At 50.4% G+C, this 24,825-nt stretch overlaps 1 protein-coding gene across 1 annotated transcript in view; it reads right to left on the minus strand.

Annotated features, from left to right (window-relative positions):
- Positions 1 to 24,467, minus strand: part of kcnk13a (potassium channel, subfamily K, member 13a) — a 46,089-nt gene extending 21,622 nt beyond the window's left edge. The window contains exon 1 of the mRNA XM_086004195.1: positions 23,463 to 24,467. Within this exon, the coding sequence (XP_085860321.1) occupies positions 23,463 to 23,790 (328 nt within the window). The 5' untranslated portion in view covers positions 23,791 to 24,467. The remainder of the gene's footprint in view (positions 1 to 23,462) is intronic.
- Positions 24,468 to 24,825: the final 358 nt, after the last annotated feature.

Raw genomic sequence — 24,825 nt, forward strand, 5'->3', positions numbered from 1 at the left:
GTCCATGACAGCATTGGTAGCAGTGACATCAAAGCAACATTTGACCGAGTGTGGCATCAAGGAGCTCTAGTAAAATTGAAGTCAATGGGAATCAGGGGGAAAATTCTCCACTGGCTGGAGTCATACCTAGCACAAAGGAAGATGGTTGTGGTGGTTGGAGGTCAATCATCACAGCCCCAGGACATCGCTGCAGGAGTTCCTCAGGGCAGTGTCCTAGGCCCAACCATCTTCAGCTGCTTCATCAATGGCTTTCCCTCCAACATAAGGTCAGAAATGGGGATGTTCGCTGATGACTGCGCAGTGTTCAGTTCCATTCGCAACTCCTCAGAAAATGATGCAGTCCATGCCCGCATGCAGCAAGACCTGGACGACATTCAGGCTTGGGGTGAGAAGTGGCAGGTAACATTTGCACCGCTGAAGTGCCAGGCAATGACTATCTCCAACAAGCGAGAGTCTAACCACCTCCCCTTGACATTCAACGGCATTACCATCGCTGAATGCCCCACCATCAATATCCTGGGGGTCACTATTGACCAGAAACTTAACTGGTTCAGCCACATAAATACTGTGGCAACAAGAGCAGGTCAGAGGCTGGTTAATTTGCAGCGAGTGTCTCACCTCCTGACTCCCCAGAGCCTTTCCACCATCTACAAGGCACAAGTAAGGAGTGTGATAGAATACTCTCCACTTGTCTGGTGAGTGCAGCTCCAACAACACTCAAAGAAGCTCGGCACCATCCAGGACAAAGCAGCCCGCTGGATTGGCACCCCATACACCACCTAAAACAGTCACTCCCTTCACCACCGGCGCACCGTGGCTGCAGTGTGTACCATCTGCACTGCAGCAACTCACCAAGGCTTCTTCGGCAGCACCTCCCAAACCCGCGACCTCTTCCACCTAGAAGGACAAGGGCAACAGGCACATGGGAACACCATCACCTCCAAGTTCCCCTCCAAGTCACACACCATCTTGACTTGGAAATATATCGCCGTTCCTTCATCATCGCTGGGTCAAAATCCTGGAACTCTCTCCCTAACAGCACTGTGGGAGTGCCTTCACCACACGGACTGTAGCAGTTCAAGGCGGCGACTCACCACCACCTTCTCAAGGGCAATTAGGGATGGGCAATAAATGCTGGCCATGCCAGAGATGCCCATATCCCAGGAACGACAAAAAAATCAGGGGGGAAAACTCTTCACTGGCTAGAGTCATACCTAGCACAAAAGAAGAAGGGTAAGAGGAGATTTGATAGAGGTGTTTAAAATCATGAAGGGTTTAGATAGACTAAATGAAGAGAAACTATTTCTAATGGCTGAAGGATCGATAAGCAAAAGAACCAGCGGTGACATGAGGAAAAACCTTTTTACACAATGAATGGTTAGGATTTGGAATGCACTGCCTGATAGGGCGGTGGGCACAGATTCAATAGTAGTCTTCAAAAGGGAATTGGATAAATACTGGAAGGGGAAAAAATTGCAGGGATATGGGGAAAGAGCGGGGGAGTGGGACTAACTGGATTGCTCTTCGAAAGAGCCGGCGCAGACTCGATGGGCCGAATGGCCTCCTCCTGTGCTGTACTGTTCTATGATTCTATGGTGCCAGCTGGAGCCACTGGGTGATGGATCCAGAGTAGGAACCTTGGCTGATTTTCTCTTCCGTCACCCAATAGGAACTGAAGCCAACGGTAGCCGCCAGCTAAATTTTGAAGTGTAGTCCTGTTGCCGTAACCTGCAGGGCCACAGACCAAGAGTTGGGAAGTGGGATTAGGCTGGATAGCTTTATCGGCCGGCACAGACACAATGGACCGAAAGGCCTCCTTCTGTGCCGTAAATTTCTATGATTCTATTCTATGAAATCAGAGCAGCCAATTTGCGCACAGCAAGCTCCCACAGACAGCAGTGAGATAAATGACCAGATAAGCTGCTTTTAGTGATGTTGGTTAAGGGATAAATATCGGCCAGGACACCGGGGAAAACAACCCTGCTCTTCTTCAAATAGTGCCATGGGATCTTTTGCATCCACCTGAGACGGGGTCTCGGTTTAACGTCTCATCCGAAAGACGGCACCTCCGACAGTGCAGCACTCCCTCAGTACTGCACTGGAGTGTCAGCTTCGATTTATGGGCTCAGGTCCCTGGAGTGGGACTTGAACCCACAACCTGCTGATTCAGAAATGCGAGTTCTCCCCGGTGTCCTGGGGGCAATATTTATCCCTCAACCAACATCACGAAAACAGATGATCTGGTCATTATCGCTGTTTGTGGGAGCTTGCTGTGCGCAAATTGGCTGCCGCGTTTCCCGCATTACAACAGCGACTGCCCTTCAAAAAGTATATCATTGGCTGTAAAGCGCTTTGGTACGTCCTGTGATCATGAAAGGCGCTATATAAATGCAAGTTCTTTCTTTTCTTTCCCTCTCCCCCACCAAATAAAAAAGAGAACGAGCCAACTCTGGTCACTCTATGGTACGGGAGGTGGAAAGACAGACAGGGTTGACTGAAGGAATACTTGAGGGACAGAGTTTTTGTGTCTGTGTCTTGGGGGAAATCATGCAAAATTACAAATTAGGTGAGGTTAATCAGAAGATAGACCTACCCTAATAGAATCTGACACAAGCTTGTATTCAATTTATTTATTATTGTCAATAACATCTCCACTGTTTATGCTAATTAAACTTGAATTGCATTTTCGTACTGTGGAGCCTCGCCCAATGGGGACTGGGTAAAGATTGGCCCATTCCCCCGCAGACCCTGACAGCCAGTCACACCCCCTCTTCTTCCATGCTGTCTGCCTCCCATAATTCAAAAGTGTTCTTCTGCTAAAATTGAATGGCCTCTCTCACTTGTGTTGGCCAGTTGTGACTTTTTGGGAAGGTTTGATCATTAAAAACGGCGCATTTGTTCACACTTCGTCTACCAAATCCGTTCTGCTGAGCTTACGGCTAGAATTCCACATTTGGCAGCTCAGATTGGGATCGTTTCAGTGAGTTGATTAGCCAGGAGCCATGACTGTGCTGACTCCAGTCAAATTTGGGGAGAGGCATAGAGAGAGAGAGAGAGAGAGAAAGAGAGAGAGGAGGGGAGAAAGGAAGAGTAAAGAGAGAGGGAAGGAAGAGACAGGGTGGGGGAGAGAAATATAGAGGGGCGAGAGAGGGGGGTGCGAGAGAGGGGAGTGAGAGAGAGGGGGAGGGAGAGGAAGACAGAAAGGAGAGAGCGAGAGAAGGAAGAGACGGGGGGAGAGAAAGATAGAGGGGCAAGAGAGTGGGTTGCGAGAGAGGGGAGTGAGAGAGAGGGGGAGGAAGAGGAGGACAGAAAGGAGAGAGCGAGAGAAGGAAGAGAGGTAGAAATAGAGGAGGGTGTAAGAGAGGGGATAGAGAGTGGGAGAGAGAGAGGGGAAGAGAGAGAGAGAAAAGAGAGAGATGCTTGGCTAATAAAAGAGTGAAAATCCTGTTTATAAGATTCACAGGTTGGGGGGAAGTACAATGAATTGTCAAAATGTGGCTTCAATCTGGGCTGCAGTCACACTGCACAGGTTGTGAAACCCAAGCTACCCAAGGTCTACGGGAAGCAGGCTCAAGTCTCACTTCAGGACTTTTACAAGTCAAATCGCTGAGTTTTTGCTACTTTGCATTGACACGCAGCTAAAAACACTTGTGATCAATGCGAAAAGTGCCATCAAAGCTGGAGCGTGGAGCAGAATTAATGCCGGGAGGTCTAACATCAGCCAAAGTGTGGGCGTCCACAGAAAGGTCAAGGACATTTGTCAAACTGGAGGCGAATGGATGCAGTGTGAAATGCTGCTCGGTAATCAATGGCTTACAATTATATGAAAAACCACCTTGAATCGAGCGAATCCTCCAAAAACGTGCTTCACAAAGGGGACAAGAGAACCTCCAGGGGTCAGGAGAGGAGTTAAGGGAGATAGGGACATAGGAACAGGAGGAGGCCATTCAGCCCCTTGAGCCTGTTCCACCATTCAATGAGATCATGGCTGATCTGTGACCTAACTCCATATACTGTACCCCACCATTGCCGCATAGCCCTTATTCCCTTTGGTTAACAGAAATCTATCAATCTCAGATTTAAAATTAACAACTGATCTAGCATCAATTGCCGTTTGCGGGAGAGAGTTCCAAACTTCTACCACCCTTTGCGTGTAGAAGTGTTTCCTAACTTCACTCCTGAAAGGTCATAGAGTCATACCGGCACAGAAGGTGGCCATTCGGCCCATCAAGTCCATGCCGGCTCTCTGTAGAGTAACCCAGTCAGTCCCATTCCTCCGCTCTATCCCCGTAGCCCCGCAAGTTTATTTCCCTCAAGTGCCTATCCAGTCTCCCCTTGAAAACATTGAGTGTCTCCGCTTCCACCACTTCCGTCGGCAGCGAGTTCCAGGTCCTCACCACTCGCTGCGTAAAAAAGTTTTTCCTCACATCCCCCCTGTATCTCTTGCCCAAAACCTTAAATCTGTGTCCCCTAGTCCTTGTATCATCAACTAGTGGGAACAGCCTTTCCCCGTCTAGCCTATCCAAGCCCGTCATAATCTTGTACACCTGGCTCTCATTTTTAGGCTATGCCCTTAGTCCTAGATTCACTAACCAGCGGAAATAGTTTATCTCTATTTACCCTATCAGTTCCCCTTAATATCTTGAAAACTTCGATCAAATCGCCCCTTAATCTTCTCATTTCTAGGGAATACAACCCTAGTTTGTGTAATCTCTCCTCGTAATTTAACCCTTAGAGTCTGGGCATCATTCTGGTAAACCTACGCTGCACTCTCTCCAAGGCCAATATATCCTTCCTAATGTATGGTTCCCAGAACGGAACACAATACTCCAGGTGTGGTCTAGGTGTGTACAACTGCAGCATATCTTCTACCCGCTTGTATTCTAGTCCTCTAGATATAAAGGCCAGCATTCCATTAGCCTTTTTGTTTATTTTCTGTACCTGTTCATGACATTTTAATGATCTATGTACATAGACGCCTGAGTCTCTTTGATGTCCAATTGATAGGGTCAGTGGCGACAAGGTGGCCACGAGAATAAACTGTTGAGTCAGATTCATTATTCCTGGGCAACAGCCAATAGCCTAGTTCAAAAATGGTGCCAGGTTTGATCCCCAGTCTAAGGCAGCTGATCTCAGAGGATTAAGGGCGTTGATCGGGTCGATAGAGAGAAACTATTTCCTCTGGTGGGGGGAGTTCAGAACAAGGGAGCATAACCTTAAAATCAGAGTCAGACCCATTAGGGTGATGCCAGGAAGTGCTTCTTCACACAAAGGGGTGGTGGAAATCTGGAAGTCCCTCCCCCAAAAAGCTGGTGAGGCTGGGGGTCAATTGAAAATGTCAAAACTGAGATTGATAGGTTCTTGTTAGGTAAGGGTATCAAGGGTTACAGAACAAAGGCGGGTAAATGGAGTTAAGATACAGATCAGCCATGATCTCATTGAATGGCAGAACAGGCTCGAGGGGCTGAATGGCCTCCTCCTGTTTCTATGTTCTCAGTCGGGTAGCAGGTGTTGCACGACAATTAGCCTCAGCACCTCTGGGCGGGGTGGGTGGGGGGGGGTGCAGTGACGAGAGATAGGAAACATCATTCAGGCTGCCCGCTCCTTCTGACGAGCCAGTCGCACACGATGGAAATAGTCAATGAGGCCACTTTTTTTTTATTCATTGATGGGACGTGGGCGTCGCTGGCTAGGCCTGCATTTATTGCCCATCCCTAATTGCCCTTGAGAAGATGGTGGTGAGCCGCCTTCTTGAACCGCTGCAGTCCATATGGTGTAGGTACACCCACAATGCTGTTAGGAAGGGAGTTCCAGGATTTTGGCCCAGCGACAGTGAAGGAACGGCGATACAGGTCCAAGTCAGGATGGTGTGTGGCTTGGAGGGGAACTTGTAGGTGGTGATGTTCCCATGCGTCTGCTGCCCTTGTCCTTCTAAGTGGTAGAGGTCGTGGGTTTGGAAGGTGCTGTTGAAGGAGCTTTGGCGAGTTGCTGCAGTGCATCTTGTAGATGGTACACACTGCAGCCACAGTGCGCCGGTGGTGGAGGGAGTGAATGTTGAAGGTGGTAGATGGAGTGCCAATCAAGTGGGCTGCTTTATCCTGAATGGTGTCGAGCTTCTTGAGTGTTGTTGGAGCTGCACTCATCCAGGCAAGTGGAGAGTATTCCATCACACTCCTGACTTGTGCCTTGTAGATGGTGGAAAGGCTTTGGGGAGTCAGGAGGTGAGACACTCACCGCAGAATTCCCAGCCTCTGGCCTGCTCTTGTAGCCACAGTATTTATATGGCTGGTCCAGTTCAATTTCTGATCAATGGTAACCCCCAGGATGTTGATAGTGGGGGATTCAGCGATGGTAATGCCATTGAATGTCAAGTGGAGATGGTTAGAGTCTCGCTTGTTGGAGATGGTCATTGCCTGGCACTTGTGTGGTGCGAATGTTACTTGCCACTTGTCAGCCCAAGTCTGAATGTTGTCCAGGTCTTGCTGCATATGGACACGGACTGCGTCAGTATCGGACGAGTCTCGAATGGTGCTGAACAGTGTGCAATCATCAGCGAACATCCCCACTTCTGACCTTATGATGGAGGGAAGATCATTGATGAAACAGCTGAAGATGGTTGGGCCTAGGACACTGCCCTGAGGAACTCCTGCAGTGATGTCATGTGATTGAGATGAATGACCTCCAACAACCACTTGGGGGCGTAACTGCAGGATGAGTACGTCTGGTAGACCACAACCTCAGCACATCTCAGCATTTCCAGGAGAGGATGGGAGAGAAGATTGAAGGCATGTTGGGGCGGAGGGGAGGAGGAATAAACGAGAGAGGAGATGGAGAAAGGGGTTGGAGCTCTTAGATTAGTGCACATAATCATGGAACAAGGGAACAGTTAACTGCCACCGTGCAGGGTGGTCTCATTAAAAGGCTCCTCCTGCACTGCAGTCAAACAGCAATTTTTAAACACACAGCCCATTAAAGCATTATTTGATCCGGAAATTCAAGCAGATAAAGGAATCCCCTATTTATCATTCCTAGTTAGCAAAGAGTTTACCCACCATGGGTGTGGAATGATATCCACGCAGGAACTTCGCCGCGTAACATCTTTAAGGATTGTCCCTCAAGAATTCGCAAAAAATCTCTGATTACCACTTGCATATTTTCTACAAGATAACGGGCCAATTCATAATCCCACTTCCTGTTCACAAATGATCTCATCCGATAGCATAAAGATGAAACTTCAAAATATTTATGATTCTCTTTTCCTTCAGGGTTTGAGAAGCTGTTTTTTTTACATTCAACAACAACAACTTGTATTGATATAGCGCCTTTAACGTAGTAAAACGTCCCAAGGCGCTGCACAGGAGCGTTATCGATCAAAAGTTGACACCGAGCCACATAAGGAGATATTCGGGCAGGTGACCGAAAGCTTGGTCAAAGAGGTAGGTTTTAAGGAGCGTGTTAAAGGAGGAGAGAGAGGCTGAGAGGTTTAGGCAGGGAATTGCAGAGTCTTCCTTATATAGCTTCGGAAATCAAGGCTAAGAAGGAGAGGTTTGTGGGTGAAGAGTTCCACCCTGTGTTACAGTCAGCCAGTCCAATGAGGAAGGACCACCTTTAATCCCTGGGTTGTCCTGAGAGAGCAGATCGCAATAGGGTGGGATTGAGGAAGCTTCATTGATTCCAGTGCTTCCAAATTAGGGGGAGGGGAAGAAATGAATCAGCTTCTGATTGTTATTCAGTGACCCTGTTGAAAAAACGTGTGTGTATGGGCTTCGGGTTAGGACAGTAATATCCCCCTCCCCCCGCAACCCCGTGCTCAAACAACACTGCCAAGGCTCACTGACTGGGTTCACACATAAAACGAGGCGAGTGTGGGAGGAAGGTAAGAGCGTGTGGGGTGGGGGGGAGGGGAGAGCGTGTGGGGGGGGAGCGTGGGGGAGGGGAGAGTGTGGGGGAGGGGAGAGTGTGGGAGGAAGGTAAGAGCGTGTGGGGTGGGGGGAGGGGAGAGCGTGTGGGGGGGAGCGTGTGGGGGAGGGGAGGGCGAGGGGGGGAGAGTGTGGGGGAGGGGAGAGTGTGGGGGAGGGGAGAGCGAGGTGGGAGGGGAGGGCGTAGGGGAGGGGAGGGCGTGGGGGAGGAGAGAGCGTGGGGGGTGGGGAGAGCGTGGGGGAGCGGAGGGCGTGGGGGAGGGGAGGGCGTGGGGGAGAGTGTGGGGGTGGGGAGAGCGTGGGGGAGCGGAGGGCGTGGGGGGGAGGGGAGAGTGTGGGGGAGGGGAGAGTGTGGGGGAGGGGAGAGCGAGGTGGGAGGGGAGGGCGTAGGGGAGGGGAGGGCGTGGGGGAGGAGAGAGCGTGGGGGTGGGGAGAGCGTGGGGGAGCGGAGGGCGTGGGGGAGGGGAGGGCGTGGGGGAGAGTGTGGGGGTGGGGAGAGCGTGGGGGAGCGGAGGGCGTGGGGGGGAGGGGAGAGTGTGGGGGAGGGGAGAGTGTGGGGGAGGGGAGGTCGGGGGGAGAGTGTGGGGTGGGGAGAGTGTGGGGGAGGGGAGAGCGTGGGGGTGGGGCGAGCGTGGGGGGGAGGGGAGAGTGTGGGGGAGGGGAGGGCGGGGGGAGAGTGTGGGGTGGGGAGAGTGTGGGGGAGGGGAGAGCAAGGGGAGGGGAGAGTGTGGGGGAGGGGAGGGCAGGGGTAGAGTGTGGGGTGGGGAGAGTGTGGGGGCGGGGAGAGCGAGGTGGGAGGGGAGAGCGAGGGGGGAGGGGAGAGTGTGGGGGAGGGGAGGGCGAGAGGGGGAGTGTGGGGGAGGGGAGAGCGTGGGGGGAGGGGGAGCGCATGGGGGAGGGGAGAGTGGGGGAGGGGAGGGCGAGGGGGGGAGTGTGGGGAGGGGAGAGTGTGGGGGAGCATGGGGGGAGGGGGAGGGGGAGCGCGTGGGGGAAGGGAGCGTGTGGGGGAGGGGAGAATGTGGGGGTGGGGAGAGTGTGTGGGAGGGGAGGGCAAGGGGGAGGGGAGAGTGTGGGGAGGGGGGAGTGCGTGGGGGAGGGGAGAGTGTGGGGAGGGGGGAGTGCGTGGGGGAGGGGAGAGTGTGGGGGGAGGGGGAGGGGGAGAGCGTGGGGTGAGGGGGAGAGGGAGAACATGGGGGGCGGGAGCGTGAGGGGAGGGAAGAGCGTGGGTGGAGGGTAGCGCGTAGGGGGATGGGAGAGTGTGGGGAAGGGGAGGGGGGAGCGTGGGGGAGGGGAGAGTGGGGGGCGGGGAGAGTGTGGGGGGAGGGGAGAGTGTGGGGGGAGGGGAGAGTGTGGAGGAGGGGAGAGAGGGGGGAGAGTGTGGGGGAGTGGGGAGAGGGTGGGGGGAGGGGAGAGCGCAGAGGAGGGGAGAGTGTGGGGGAGGAGTGTGCGTGGGGGGAGGGGTGAGTGTGGGGTGGGGTGGGGAGAGCGTGGGGGGAGGTGGAGCGCGTGGGGGAGGGGAGAGTGGGGGAGGGGAGGGGAGGGCGAGGGGGGAGTGTGGGGAGGGGAGGGTGTGGGGGAGGGGAGAGTGTGGGGGAGGGGAGAGTGTGGGGGAGGGGAGAGCGAGGGGGAGGGGAGGGCGAGGGGGGAGAGTGTGGAGGAGGGGAGGTGCGTGGGGGAGGGGGAGCGCGTGGGGGAGGGGGAGCGCGTGGGGGAGGGGAGAGTGTGGGGGGTGCGTGGGGGAGGGGAGCGCGTGGGGAGGGGGGAGCGCGTGGGGGAGGGGAGAGTGTGGGGGGGTGCGTGGGGGAGGGGAGCGCGTGGGGAGGGGGGAGCGCGTGGGGGAGGGGAGAGTGTGGGGGAGGGGAGTGCGAGGGGGAGGGGAGAGCATGGGGGAGGGGGAGGGGGAGAGCATGGTGGGTGGGAGCATGGGGGGAGGGAAGAGCGTGGGTGGAGGGGAGCACGTAGGGAGATGGGAGAGTGTGGGGGAGGGGAGGAGCGTGGGGGAGGGGAGAGTGTGGGGGGAGGGGAGAGTGTGTGGGGAGGGGAGAGAGCGTGGGGGGGGGGAGAGTGTCGCAGGGAAGTGTGTGGGGAGGAGTGTGTGTGTAGACTGTGGCGGAGAGTGTGTTGTGGGGGGCGGGAGAGGAGGTATTCTGTGGACTGAATTGCTCGTCCTTTATAGAACCCACCTAAGTTTCCATTTAATTGATTTCACTGGAATGAACATTGGATGGGGTCCATAAAGGCCGTGCGATGTGCTCCACTAGATCACCACCCAGGTGGTGAAGACTAAAATCTATGCGTGTGCGTGTGTGTGTGCATGTAGAGGCTAAAGATTCAACTATCAGATGACCGACTATTTGTCGTGTCCTGTGCAGCAGTGTGAGGGAGGTGATCGATGAGCCTCCTGACATATGGGAAGAGCCATCAAGCATTGACAGAGTTGGGCTTTATAGAAAGTTAACAGTTGTTTAGAGGAGGTGAAGTGTTTGGCACCAAAAAGCTGCTTCGAGGCAGTTTTAGCCACGGTGAAGATGTGTGAGTTCCAGGCCTTTGAAGAACTGAGGACTTTCATTGCCCTGTGGGGATCAGGCCAACCAAACAGGTAGAAATTAACCCAGTTAGCTGTGAGAGAACAGGAGGTTCTCCACCATGAAGATCAAATCCATCGCATTTCTATAGCACCTTTCACGACCACCGTACGTCTCAAAGCGCTTTACAGCCAATGAAGTACTTTTGGAGTGTAGTCACTGTTGTAATGTGGGAAACGCGGCAGCCAATTTGCGCACAGCAAGCTCCCACAAACAGCAATGTGATAACGACCAGATAATCTGTTTTTTGTTATGTTGCTTGAGGGATAAGTATTGGCCAGGACACCAGGTATAACGCCCCTGCTCTTCTTCGAAATAGTGCCACGGGATCTTTTACATCCACCTGAGAGAGCAGACGGGGCCTCGGTTTAACATCTCATCCGAAAGACGGCTCCTCCGACAGTGCAGCACTCCCCCCAGCACTGCGCTGGAGTGTCAGCCTAGCTTTATGTGTTCAGGTCCCTGGAGTGGGACTTGAACCCACAACCTTCTGACTCAGAGGCGAGAGAGCAACCCACTGAGCCACAGCTGACACAGGACAGTTGATGATTGTGGAGGGTTGAACAGAATCATCAGCAAATAGGATAGGGATGGATGATGGGTTGAGAAGGTTATGGATATGGAGAAGGAACAGAGTGCGGGAAGAGGACAGTGCTTCAGGGAATGCCTGAGTTAATGGAAGCACGGTCGGAGGACGAGCTATCAACTGCGGCGCAGAGCAATTTGAGAGGAATCTGGACAACTGCTGGGAATAGATTGCCGGACCTTATCGAAGGTCAAAGCGCGCCTGAAACGGAATGAAAATAATATCTTGGGCTGCGAAATTAGTGTTGAATACAGATCCCCGAATCATTGCCATGACAACGGCACTTCAGATTGGACTATGGAAAGTAAAATGGGAATGTAATTTTAAAAAAATTGAGGGAGGGCAAGTTATTCTAAATTGAGGACGGATACTGCACACCACGTGAAAAATTACATATCAGAGGCTAATCACCCTCATTAAACACCTAATTTAATTACAAACTAGATAATAAAACACGAAGCAATCTTCAAAAGAACCAGTTTAATTTACATTCAACATCCAATAATACAGCAACCTCTTACAAGCAGTATTGGTGATACAGGGGCTCCAATCAACACATCAGTGATACTATGACCTTTCAACTATAGCTCCAACAAGGAAAAACATTGGAAAATTGATGGTTTTGCCCACATTTGCTCCTGCCACATTTTGCACTAAGGCCACAACATGAAGAACAGTAGAGCGGAGGTCATTTGGTTTTGCCCGTCCAATATTCTCATCTCTCTGTTGAAGGAGCTACGTCAAGGGGAGTGAGATGTGATGTCAAGATTGGGTTAGAATCGATTTTTGACTCCCGGTGCGGGGGAGTATGGTTGCAAAGCTGAAACCTGAAGGAATTGACGGAAGGGCACCACCAGGGGTGGAGCCTGCGGTTTAATTTGACTCAACACGGGAAGCCTCACCCGGCCCTGGACACAGAAAGGATGGACAGATTGACAGCTCTTTGATGTCAAAATTGGTCTGAGGTGGGGAACAAATCAAAAACCAAGACCACATTGAGAGGGAGAGTAATGCCTATCTGTTCACTCAGCTCCCAGTGACCGTTTCAAGAGCAGCTCTGAACAGAGGCCTGACAGTAAGTCATCCACTTGACCTCTCCCAATAACCATAAACAGGGAAAAGAAAATAGGTCAACTCACATTGTTGAAGAAAGATAAGCAGAGACCGAGAGGAACATGAGGATTCCTGTGCTGTTGTAATGGAGTTGGAGGGAGGTGGAGCGGGGCAGGGTGGAGAGGGATTTTCTGTGGCGGACAGAAGGCCAGGGATTACACGGTAGAGATATAGGGATGGATGAGGTTCTTTTCCTTGATTTCTTTTGGGATCAAGGAGTATTTACACAGGAGGTTAAATGGGGTTGGGCGGAATCCACAATAGGAGGATTGCGTATGTTCAGTGAACAGACCATGGTCAAATGGCCTTTGCTTGTTCTGTGCTTGCTTGCCTTCTTAAGGATTTGGTTACAAGCTCCTCAGATGATTCAATCGGTAAGTGCAATGTCCAGTGTGGAATCTTCCCATGCAGCCTCTTCCTGTGCTCACCCGACATCCACAGATATGCTGTCAGGAATCACTGGGTAGTGACCAGTAGTAGGAAACACGGCTGATTTTCCTCTCCCCATCGGAACCCAGGCCCACTGCGTAGGAATGAGAACATTCGGAACAGGAGGAGGCCATTCAGCCCCTTGGGCCTGCTCTGCCATTCAATCAGACAATGACTGACCTGCCCCTCAACTCCATTTACCTGCCTTTGCTCCCTGATCCCTTGATACCGATCCCTCCGAGTACAGGAGCAAGGATGTTCCGAGTACAGGAGCAAGGACGCCTTGCTGCAGTTGTACAGGGCCTTGGTGAGACCACACCTTGAGTATTGTGTGCAGTTTTGGTCGCCTTATCTGAGGAAGGATGTTCTTGCCATGGAGGGAGTGCAGCGAAGATTCACCAGACTGATACCTGGGATGGCAGGAATGACGTATGACGAGAGAGATTGAGTCGATTAGGCTTATATTCGCTAGATTTTAGAAGAATGAGAGGGGATCTCATTGAATCTTATAAAATTCTAACAGGACTAGACAGACTAGATGCAGGAAGGATGTTCCCGATGGCGGGGGAATCCAGAACCAGGGGTCACAGTCTAAGGATAAGGGGTATGCCATTTAGGACTGAGATGAGGAGGAATTTCTTCACCCAGAGAGTGGTGAACCTGTGGAATTCTCTACCACAGAAGGCAGTAGAGGCCAATTCATTAAATATATTCAAGAAGGAGTTAGATATATTTCTTAAGGCTAAAGGGATCAAGGGACATGGGGAGAAGGCAGGGACAGGGTACTGAGTTTGGATGATCAGCCATGATCTCATTAAATGGCGGCGCAGGCTCGAGGGGCCGAATGGCCTACTCCTGCTCCTATCTTCTATGTTTCTATACCCTTACCCAACAAAAGTCTATCAATCTCAGTCTTGAAAGCTCCAATTAACAGGGTATCCACAACCTTTTGGGGGAGAGAGTCCCAGATTTCTACCACCCTTTATGTGAAAAAACTAGAACAAGTTGTAGTACCCTTTCAAATGCTGTTGCCAATATTCAATAACAACAGCAACTTGCATTTATATAGCGCCTTTAACGTAGTAAAATGTCCCAAGGCGCTGCACAGGAGCGATTATCAGACAAAATTTGACACCGAGCCACAAAAGGAGATATATGGGCGAATGGCCAAAAGCTTGGTCAAAGAGGTAGGTTTTAAGGATCGTCTTAAAGATGGAAAGAGAGGTAGAAAGGCGGAGAGGTTTAGGGAGGGAATTAAAGAGCTTAGGACCTAGGCAGCTGAAAGCGCGACCACCAATGGGGAAGCGATTAAATTCAGGGATGCGCAAGAGGCCTGAATTGGAGGAGCACAGAGATCTCGGAGGGTTGTGGGGCTGGAGGAGGTTACAGAGATAGGGAGGGGGGCGAGGCCATGGAGGGATTTGAAAACAAGGATGAGAATTTTAAAATCGAGGCGCTGCTGGATGGGGAGTCAATGTAGGTCAGTGAGCACAGGGGTGGCAGGTGAACGGGACTTGGTGCGAGGGAGGACGCGGGCAACAGAGTTTTGGATGAGTTCGTTCAAGTTTATGGAGGGCGGAAGATGGAAAGTAAAGAAAGAACTTGCATTTCTACAGCGCCTTTCATGACCTCAAGACGTCCCATCGCGCTTTACAGCCAATGAAATACTGTTTAAAGTGAAGTCACTGTTTTAATGTAGGAAACACAACACTCAATTTGTGCACAGCAAGCTCCCTCAAACAGCAATGTGATAATTGACCAGAAAATGTGTTTTTAGTGATGTTGGGTGAAGGTTAAATATTGGCCAGGAAACTGGGGAGAACTCCGCTGCTCTTCTACAAAATAGTTGGATCTTTTACGTCCACCTGAGACGGCAGATGGGGCCTCGGTTTAACGTCTCGTCCGAAAGACAGCCCCTCCGACAGTGCAGCACTCCCTCAGCACTGCACTGCGAGTGTCAGCCTGGTTTATAGAGTCATCGAGTTATACAGCACAGAAAGAGGCCCTTCGGCCCATCGTGTCCGCGCCGGCCATCAAGCCCTGTCTATTCTAATCCCATTTTCCAGCACTTGGTCCATAGCCTTGTATGCTATGGCGTTTCAAGTGCGCATCTAAATGCTTCTTGAATGTTGTGAGGGTTCCTGCCTCTACCACCCTTTCAGGCAGTGAGTTCCAGATTCCAACCACCCTCTGGGTGAAAAGGTTTTTCCTCAAATCCCCTCTAAACCTCCTGCCCCTTACCTTGAAACTATGCCCCCTGGTTATTGACCCCTCTACTAAGGGGAAAAGTTCCTTTCTATCTACCCTATCTATGCCCCTCATAATTTTGTACACCTCAATCAGGTCCCCCCTCAACCTTCTCTGCTCTAAGGAAAACAACCCCAGCCTGTCCAGTCTCTCTTCATAGTTGAAGCACTCCAGCCCAGGTAACATCGTGGTGAATCTCCTCTGCACCCTCTCCAATGCAATCACATCCTTCCTATAGTGTGGCGACCAGAACTGCACGCAGTATGGGCTCAAATTTCTGGAGTGGGGCTCGAGCCCACAACCTTGTGCGGCAAGAGTGCTACCAAGAGATGCCACATACCTGAGTAGCAGCCTGTCAGTACTGGACGACCTCTGCTGTAAAGTGTTTGTGTGCGTGTGTGCATATGTTGGGTTGGCTTCCGTGGTGCTGGTTCTCACTGCCTGAGCTCAGACATGAAGAATAAACACTCGAGTAAGGTGCTGGAGGACATCCAGCAATTTGGAACCGTATCTCAGCAAGAGCCAGCACCGTGAAGAAGGTAGAAAGTATGATGGTAAAAAATTCGAAGTTGCCCCTTTTAAATTTTAGACGGATATATTAGAAGGATATACTGATGGGTGAGATAAAGTAAGGTGGGAAGGAGACTCGTGTGGAGCATAAACGCCAGCATAGACCTGTCGGGCCGAATGGCCTGTTTCTGTGCTGTAATTTCGATGCTTCTCTCAGATGTGCGGGCACTAAGAATTCCATTTAGATTGGCATTTGCACTTTGTTGAAGTAAATGAGAAGCGAGGGCATGTCTCAAAACCCGGTTTTGGCATCACATTTCCAAACACAAATTGAAATCAACGAATTAAATATCACAAACAGATTATGCTTGATTTCCATACTCTGCCTATTTCTGGAAGCATATTACGCTCGCCTGGTCTGCAAGCAAGTGACAGAGGCCAATGCAGGATTAGAATCTGCATCAGCTCAGGGGGAGGCCAGGGGGAGGACAGGGAGTGTGAGTGCATCTTTCACTCGCCCTTTAAAAACATCTCCGCTCTCTCTATTAGCGGTCTCATCCACGGCTCAGTGAGGACTGGGTAGCACATCTCGCCTTTGAGTCAGAAGGTCGTGGGTTCCACTCCAGGGATTTGAGCACATAATCCAGGCTGACACTCCCAGTGCAGTGCTGAGGGAGCGCCGCACTGTCGGAGGTGTCGTCTTTCGGACAAGACGTTAAACCGAGGCCCCATCTGCCCTCTCAGGTGGACGCACCCACGGCATTATTCGAAGATGAGCAGGGGAGTTATCCCTGGTGTCCTGGGTCCAATAATTATCCTTCAACCAACATCACTAAAACAGATTATCTGGTCATTATCACAATTCTGTTTGTGGGAGCTTGCTGTGCACAGATTGGCTGCTGCGTTTCCTACAACAGTGACCACACTTCAAAAGTACTTCATTGGCTGTAAAGCGCTTTGGAACGTACTGAGGTCATGAAAGGCGCTGGAGAAACACAAAGTCTTTCGTTCTTTCACCGATGCCATGGACCTCCACCTCATACTAGAGCAAAATACCGCGGAGACTGGAAATCTGAAATAAAAACAGAAAATGCTGGAAACACTCAGCAGGTCAGGCAGGCTCTGTGGAGAGAAAAACAGAGTTTAACGTTTCAGGTCGCTGACCCTTCGTCAGAACTGTGTTTGAGGCTCAGCAATGAATAAAACAGATGAACCATATGTACACGGACAAGGCCTCCTGTCTCTTCAGAGGCAGGCTTCTTTTCTATACATTAGGGAAAGCTCGACTGCAGGAGATCGAGGGGTGCATTCAACCCCTTCACCTTGCATCTAAATCTAACCCAGACAGAGAAGGCAAGAGGCCCTACTGGCTTGGGGGGGCAGGGGGGTGCTTTGTAAAATAACTTTGAACGGTCTCAATGCACTTCATCGCACACACTAACCAAAGGATACGATCTTGCAGTCTAATTCAAACCATTAAGACGGATTTGTGAAAGACTGAAAGAGGACATTATGTTAGCAGGGTGGCAAAATAGGTGGCAGATGCAGTTTAATGCAACGAAATGTGAAATAAGTGCAGCAAACAGAAATAGACCTGAAATGCTAAGATTTTAAAACCTTAAAACCTATCTCTTTGACTTAAGCATTTGGCCACTGTCCTGTTATCTCCGATTGTGGCTCGTTGTCAAATTGTGTCTGATGACGCTCCTGTGAAGTGCCCTGGGACGTTTTACTACATTAAAGGCGCTATATAAATGCAAGTTGCCGTTGTTGTTGCTATTTTAAATGGAGTAAAGGAGCAGAGGGACCATAGGTTCGTAGGTTATCAGACGATGGCAGTACAAGTAGTTAAGAATATTAAAAAAGGCAAACAGGATTCTCGGTTTCTTATCTATAGCCAGGGAGTTCAAAAGCCAAGAAATAATGTTGAATTTATCAAGATCTTAGTTGGACTGCAGTTGGAGTACTGTGTGTAGTTTTGGGCACCCTATTATAGTGAGGTTATAAAAGCAGTGGGGAAAAGGTGCAGTGTAAATTCACTCGGGTGTTACCAGGGTTAAAGGTTACAGATGTGAAGAGAGACTTGAGAAGTTGAGGCTTTCTTCCAGGAGAACGGTGAAGGTTTAAGAGGAAACCTGACAGCGGTTGTCAAGGCTAATGATGAGATAAATAACAATAAGATTGTTTCAACTGGTTGCCAAGCAGCAGTGAGAGGGCGCGAAAGGAATTAAAGGGGAGGTTAGAAAGATTCTTTACACAAACTGTGGAGTGCTCTACCTCAGAACAGTTGAAGTAGGGTCCATGGATCCTTTCAAAAAGGGAATGTGATAGTTGCTTGGAAAACGGGCGAGAAATTCGCCTCCTTTGCGCCTCCCGTTAGCGCCGCTGGGGGGGCGATAATGGGGCGTTACCAGCTTTGCGACCAGGTGCGGCGAGAGTACCGACTCCCGCGAAGTTCCCACCGAGGTTTGTGGCGGCGGTCACCCCTAGCGCCACGATCCCCTGCGCCCGGAGGTGGTGACGTCATCGTGCTGCGCATCGCCCCGGCTGCAGGAGGCGTTGTCAGGGAGGACGGCCGCTTGGGGAGCGGTATTTAAAGGTGAAAATAAATAAATTCTTAATGCCTTACGTCCATTTTTCAGCACTTTCTTGGGCCGCGATCGATCAGTCCTACACTCTGCTACAGTGCTTGGGGCTGATCGTGTCGGATCGCGGTTGCCGTCGGCGACGGTGGGCCTCATTTCAATGCAGAGCCTGCAGAGATGGCCCTTCCCTTTAAGGGAGGGAAGAAACCTCCGGTCCCGGCAGCGCTGCCCCTCGACATTGGGCAGCGCTGCGCCGCTATCGCCCCTCCTGCCGGCTCTAGCGCACCAAGGGAAGTGGTAGCGCTTGATTTAGCCTCTCATCATTAGTGCCGAGCGTAAATTCTTCAGCTTTCGAAGTTTTAGCGCCCCAAACGGGGCTAAAATGAATTTCTCCCCCAATGAATATTAAACATTGGCGAGCAAGCAGAAGAATGGGATTACATAGTATTTAACACAGAAGTCCAATAGGTCCATGCCAGTGTTTATGCTCCACACGAGCCTCGTAGACTAGGTGGCTCGTGTGGAGAAAGGCACTAGCACAGTCTTGATTGGCTAAATGGCCTGTTTCCCTGCTGTAACCACCCATGATTCCATGACAGGGGAACAGCCAGGCCATCCAGGAGAGAAGTTAGCAAACACCTCTTCACGCGAAGGTTGGTAGAAGTGCGGAACTCTCTCCCACAAAGAGCAGTAGATGCTCGCTCAATTAATCATTTTAAGTCTGAGAGCGAGAGATTTTTTGCTAGCCACGGGTATAAAAGGATATGGAGCCAAGGCAGGTGGATGGAGTTAGGATACAGATCAATGGCGGAACAGGCTCGAAGTGCTGAGTGGCCTCCTCCTGTTCCTAAGATCCTTCCTATGTTCCTATGACAGGCAGAATGGCGATCCTCGTCTGTATCTATCTTGTGAAACCATTAGATTTACCTTTAGTAAAGGAATTACTGCAAAAAGATATTTAGGCTTCATTCAAAATTCAAGCATCCTTTACCAAATAAGAGAAATTTTCTTGGTAATTCCTGAATTAGCATTTAATTACTTTAAACGGAAATGTTTGTACTTTGCAAAACAATTTAATTAACGACAACCTGTTTCCTCCTCATGAAATGAGCTGGAAGTAGTGTGCGCTGCATTTAATTTCATCACATACAACCTATAGTAGGTCATATAAGCATAAGGGAGGAAGTAGCATACACTCTCGTGATTCAAGGTGAAATGACAATCAGTTATAGCCTTCACTTGCGACAAATTACAACCAAATACAACCCGAGACTTCAAAGTACTACAAAGAATGGGAACAGTGAGCAGTCGAATTAATTCCCTATAAAATATAAACTCGGGGGAGTAGGTGATTGTGGGGGGAGGGGGGAACATAGGAACAGGAGGAGGCCATTCAGCCCCTCGAGCCTGTTCCGCCATTCAATTAGATCATGGCTGATCTGTTTCCTCAACCCTATTTACTCGCCTTGGTTCTGTAAACCTTGATACCCTTACCCAACAAAAATCGATTAATCTCAGTTTTGAAAACTCCAATTGACCCCCAGCTTTTTGGGGAGAGAGTTCCAGATTTCTACCACCCTTTGTGATTTCCCTTCGAAATGGCCTGGCTCTAATTTTCAGATTGTGCCCCCTTGTTCTGGATTCCCCCATCAGAGGAAATAGTTTCTCTGTATCTACTCTAATCGAATGCTTTCAAGATTTCAAAACACCTCGGTCAGATCACCCCTCAATCTTTTATACGCAAGGAAATACAAGCCAAGTTTATGCAATCTGTCCTCATAATTTAACCCTCTAAGGCCCTTGTGCGTCACATGTCCATGGTTAGGATTAGACCTTCTGGCCTTAAAGGGACAGCGTAGGTTACACCCTAGCTGAATAATATATTGTGGTTCATGTGCTCCACTCTTATCCATACAAAGCTGTGTAAAAATAAATAAAGACTTGCATTTATCTAGTGCCTTTCACAACCTCAGGATGTCCCAAAGCACTTTACATAGGATAACACAGAATATACAGCATATAAACAGGCCATTCGGCCCAACCAGTCCACGCCGGCGTTTATGCTCCACTCGAGCCTCCTCCCATTCTTCCTCATCTAACTCTATCAGCGTAACCCTCTACTCCCTTCTCCCTCAGATGCTTGTCCAGCCTCCCCCTAAATGCATCTATACTATTCGCCTCAACCACTCCCTGTGGTAGCGAGTTCCACATTCTCACCACTCTCTGGGTAAAGAAGTTTCTTCTGAATTCCCTGTTGGATTTCTTGGTGACTATCTTATATTGATGGCCTCTAGTTATGCTCTTCCCCACAAGTGGAAACATTCTCTCTGTATCCACTCTATCGAAACCTTTCATAATTTTAAAGACCTCTATTAGGTCACCCCTCAGCCTTCTCTTTTCAAGAGAAAAGAGCCCCAGCCTGTTCATCCTTTCCTGATAGGTACAACTGCGCAGTTCTGGTAACATCCTTGTAAATCTTCTCTGCACCCTCTCCAGTGCCTCTATATCCTTCTTATAATATGGTGACCAGAACTGCACACAGTACTCCAAGTGTGGTCTAACCAAGGTTCGATACAAGTTTAGTATAACTTCCCTACTTTTCAATTCTCTCCCTCTAGAAATAAACCCTATTGCTTGGTTTACTTTTTATGGCCTTGTTAACCTGCGTCGCTACTTTTAGTGATTTGTGCATTTGTATCCCAGATCCCTTTGCGCCACTACCCCTATTTAGATTCTTATTTTTTTCTTAACAATATGTAATACCTCACACTTATCTGTGTTGAAGTCTCTGGAGTGAGACTTGAACCCACAACCTTCTGACTCAGAGGCGAGAGAGTGCGGCCCACTGAGCCAGGACTCAGCACAACCCGCTCACTATGAGCAACGCCAAGAAAGTGAGAAAAAAAGACTTGCATTTATATAGCGCCTTTCACGATGTTCCAAAACACTTTACAGCCAATGAAGTGCTTTTGAAGTGTATTCACTGCTGTAATGTAGGAAACTCGGTGGCCAATTTGTGCACAGCAAGCTCCCACAAGCAGCAATGCGATTGACATGAATCTTGTCATTCATGTGAAAATGACTTATGTAATAATACTGAGCGGCCTGCTGGTGGCGCTGTCCAGGGAGAGTATAAATACTCGGGCATGGGCCCAGCTTGCTCAGGACATTCTTTATCAGGAACTAGTGAAGGACACAACTAGATCTCCATGTTGTGAAACAGTTGATTAAAGCCTTGTTTAATACTCAGACCAAGTGATAATGACCAGATAATCTGTTTTAGTGATGTTGGTTGAAGGATAATTATTGGACCCAGGACACCAGGGATAACTCCCCTGCTCATCTTCGAATAATGCCGTGGGTGCGTCCACCTGAGAGGGCAGATGGGGCCTCGGTTTAACCTCTTGTCCGAAAGACGACACCTCCGACAGTGCGGCGCTCCCTCAGCACTGCACTGGGAGTGTCAGCCTGGATTATGTGCTCAAGTCCCTGGAGTGGAACCCACGACCTTCTGACTCAAAGGCGAGATGTGCTACCCAGTCCCCACTGAGCCGTGGATGAGACCGCTAATAGAGAGAGAGCGGAGATGTTTTTAAAGGGCGAGTGAAAGATGCACTCACACTCCCTGTCCTCCCCCTGGCCTCCCCCTGAGCTGATGCAGATTCTAATCCTGCATTGGCCTCTGTCACTTGCTTGCAGACCAGGCGAGCGTGATATGCTTCCAGAAATAGGCAGAGTACGGAAACCATGCATAATCTGTTTGTGATATTTAATTAGTTGATTTCAATTTGTGTTTGGAAATGTGATGCCAAAACCGGGTTTTGAGACATGCCCTCGCTTCTCATTTACTTCAACAAAGTGCAAATGCCAATCTAAATGGAATTCTTAGTGCCCGCACATCTGACAGAAGCATCGAAATTACAGCACAGAAACAGGCCATTTGGCCCGACAGGTCTATGCTGGCGTTTATGCGCCACATGAGTCTCCTTCCCACCTTACTTTATCTCACCCCATCAGTATATCCTTCTAATATATCCGTCTAAAATTTAAAAGGGGCAACTTTGAATTTTTTACCATCATACTTTCTACCTTCTTCACGGTGCTGGCTCTTGCTGAGATACGGTTCCAAATTGCTGGATGTCCTCCAGCACCTTACTCGAGTGTTTATTCTTCATGTCTGAGCTCAGGCAGTGAGAACCAGCACCACGGAAGCCAACCCAACATATGCACACACGCACACAAACACTTTACAGCAGAGGTCGCTCAGTGCTGATCAGGAGTGGGAAACTCCAGCTTACTCTTGCCCCCTCCCCTGCCTAGGAGGGTTGAGTATTTTTATCACCCCCTCCCCCTACCATTGCTGAGAGCAGCTATCTCAACACTGACAGGCCACTACTCAGGTATGTGGCATCTGTTGGTAGCACTCTTGCCGCAGGAGGTCATGGGTTCAAGCCCAACTCCAGAAACCTGAGCCCATAATCCAGGCTGACACTCCCAGCGCGGTGCTGAGGGAGTGCAGCACTGTCAGAGGTGCTGTCTTTCGGATGAGACGTTAAACCGAGGCCCCATCTGCCCTCCCTGGTGGACGTAAAAGATCCCATGGCACTATTTCGAAGAAGAGCAGGGGAGTTATCCCCGGTGTCCTGTCCAATATTTATCCCTCGACCAGCAACACTAAAAATAACCAGATTATCTGGTCAATATCACTTTGCTGTTTGTGGGAGCTTGTTTGTGCAAATTGGCTGCCGCGTTTCCCCACATTACAACAGTGACTACACTTCAAAAAGTACTTCACCAGCTGTAAAGCACGTTGGAATGTCCTGAGGCCGTGAAAGGCGCTATAGAAATGCAAGTTCTTTCTTTCTATCTTCCATCCGACATAAACTTGAGCTCATCCAAAACTCTGGTGCCCAAATCCTAACTCGCACCAAGTCCACCCAGTCCGCCCATCGCCAGCGCCGCCTCCAAGCTGCGCCCGCGCTGTAATTTCCAAGCTGGCGCGTCGGCCGCTCACAAGCCGCTATATTGGAAATACCGCTCGTGCGCAGAAATTTAAAGGGACGGCCCATTGAAGGAAAGGGGCCGCGCAGGTCATAGTGCAGCCAGCCGCCAAGGGGGACATCGCCCCACCACCCCTGTGCTGGCTGAACTACATTGGCTCCTCCTGGTCCAATTTTAAAATTCTCATCCTTGTTTTCAAATCTCTCTCTGCGGCCTCGCCTCCCTCCCCATCTCTCTCTGTAACCTCCTCCAGCCCTTGAGTGGGACTATGGACCCACAACCGGCTCACTCAGAGGCAAGAGCGCTGCCAACTGAACCACGGCTCACTCGCCAGGGGCAGGTCGAAACTCAAAGGTCTTCATTCCAAACTTTTTTTTTGGGTCACAAATCTATTCACAATTTACAGATTTCTTTTGCACAATTATTAATGCAGGAAACGTTATTCATTGGGGGGGGGGTGATAGATCTCCAACAGACGTCTCCTTACCTATGGTGGAAACGACAGTCCCAACGAAATAGAAGGAGCCAGTGAAATCCCAGCGGGGTCTGGTCTCGTCCACCCGGACCCCGGCCACATTCGCCTCCTCGTAGTCCCGCAGGAAGTTCCTGAGCTCGGCCCAGCTGATGTTGTGCCTCTGGGTGAAGCTCTCCTTCCTCTGCAGCCACTGGCGTTGGGATTCTTTTTCCTTGGGCTGCTCGATGGCCGAGAAGACGGCCGCCCCGCACACCAGGTAGAGGGCGATGAGCAGGGCCAAGAGGGCGAACCGCGCGTTGTCCTCGTTCAAGTGGCAAAGGCAGCCCCCTCGCCCGGCCATCACCCTCAGCACTGGAGGGGAGGGCGAGGGAGAGGGGGGAGAGGGGGGGGGGTGGCAAGCAAGGCTCGAGAAAGGGACCGCTGCCTTATCCCCCCGAGGCCACTCTTTGATTGGAAGGGTCAAGGTGTATCTGTAGCATGTCCCAACTTCACGGTGCAAAGACCCTGGGACAGCTGGACAGAACCCCAGCCAGGTCAACGCATCAAAACAGTCCGATTCTGTGTTGCATTCTTTTATATAAATAAATGTATATAAAAGGACACACAGGAACCCTCTCTCGCAGTCTTGTCACTCCCAATTGCAATTAATACTCATCTCTCTCTCTTGAACTAATTCCTTAATTTTTAGACACACACACACACACACAAAGACCATCTTCTAATGATCCAGTTCCCCATGGAGCACTTTCAGTGTCTCTAAAGAGGACGAGACCCGGGATCTTGAGTCTGCACCTGTCTGTCCTCTTGTGTTTCTGGGCATGTTTGTATTCGAGCGACTTCCACACACGGTCCAAGAGCCACAAGTAGTCCTCCACCGGGCGCCTTTTCATATCTTCTCCTCAATCCCAGCGGCTCGTCCCGAAATCCCCCTCCCAAAAAAAACCACAGGCAGGCGTCCCAGCCACCTTCTAGCTTCTAGACACCCACCCCCCACCTCCCCTTTATTGTCTTAAAGCATCTCCTTTCCAGCCTGCGTCTGGTCTAAACCGCGGGCACCCTGTCTTTGAGATGTTGGCTCTGGATTTAGGAGGTTCCCCCCCCCGCTCCCATTGATCACATCAACGGCCCCCCCACAGAAGGAAGGGGTCCCCGTGGCTTCCCTGCCTTGTCTCCTGGCATCTCCTGGATCTGAGGGAGTCTCACAAGAGAGTCACACCCGCTGCTCGCAGTCTGGTCTGGTCTTGATACATTCACTGTGCAGTCAGTCTTCTTGCAATGTCCCTTTGACCTTATTGTAAGATCTTGTGCGGACCCGCTTGGTGTCCACCCACTGTTCCTCCACTTTAGATGAAATTAACTAGAAGCTGAAATTGAC

The sequence above is a fragment of the Somniosus microcephalus genome, chromosome 12 (assembly GCF_052327205.1).
Source record: "Somniosus microcephalus isolate GS21.2 chromosome 12, FLI_Smic_1.0, whole genome shotgun sequence".
NCBI classification, from domain to species: Eukaryota; Metazoa; Chordata; class Chondrichthyes; order Squaliformes; family Somniosidae; genus Somniosus; species Somniosus microcephalus.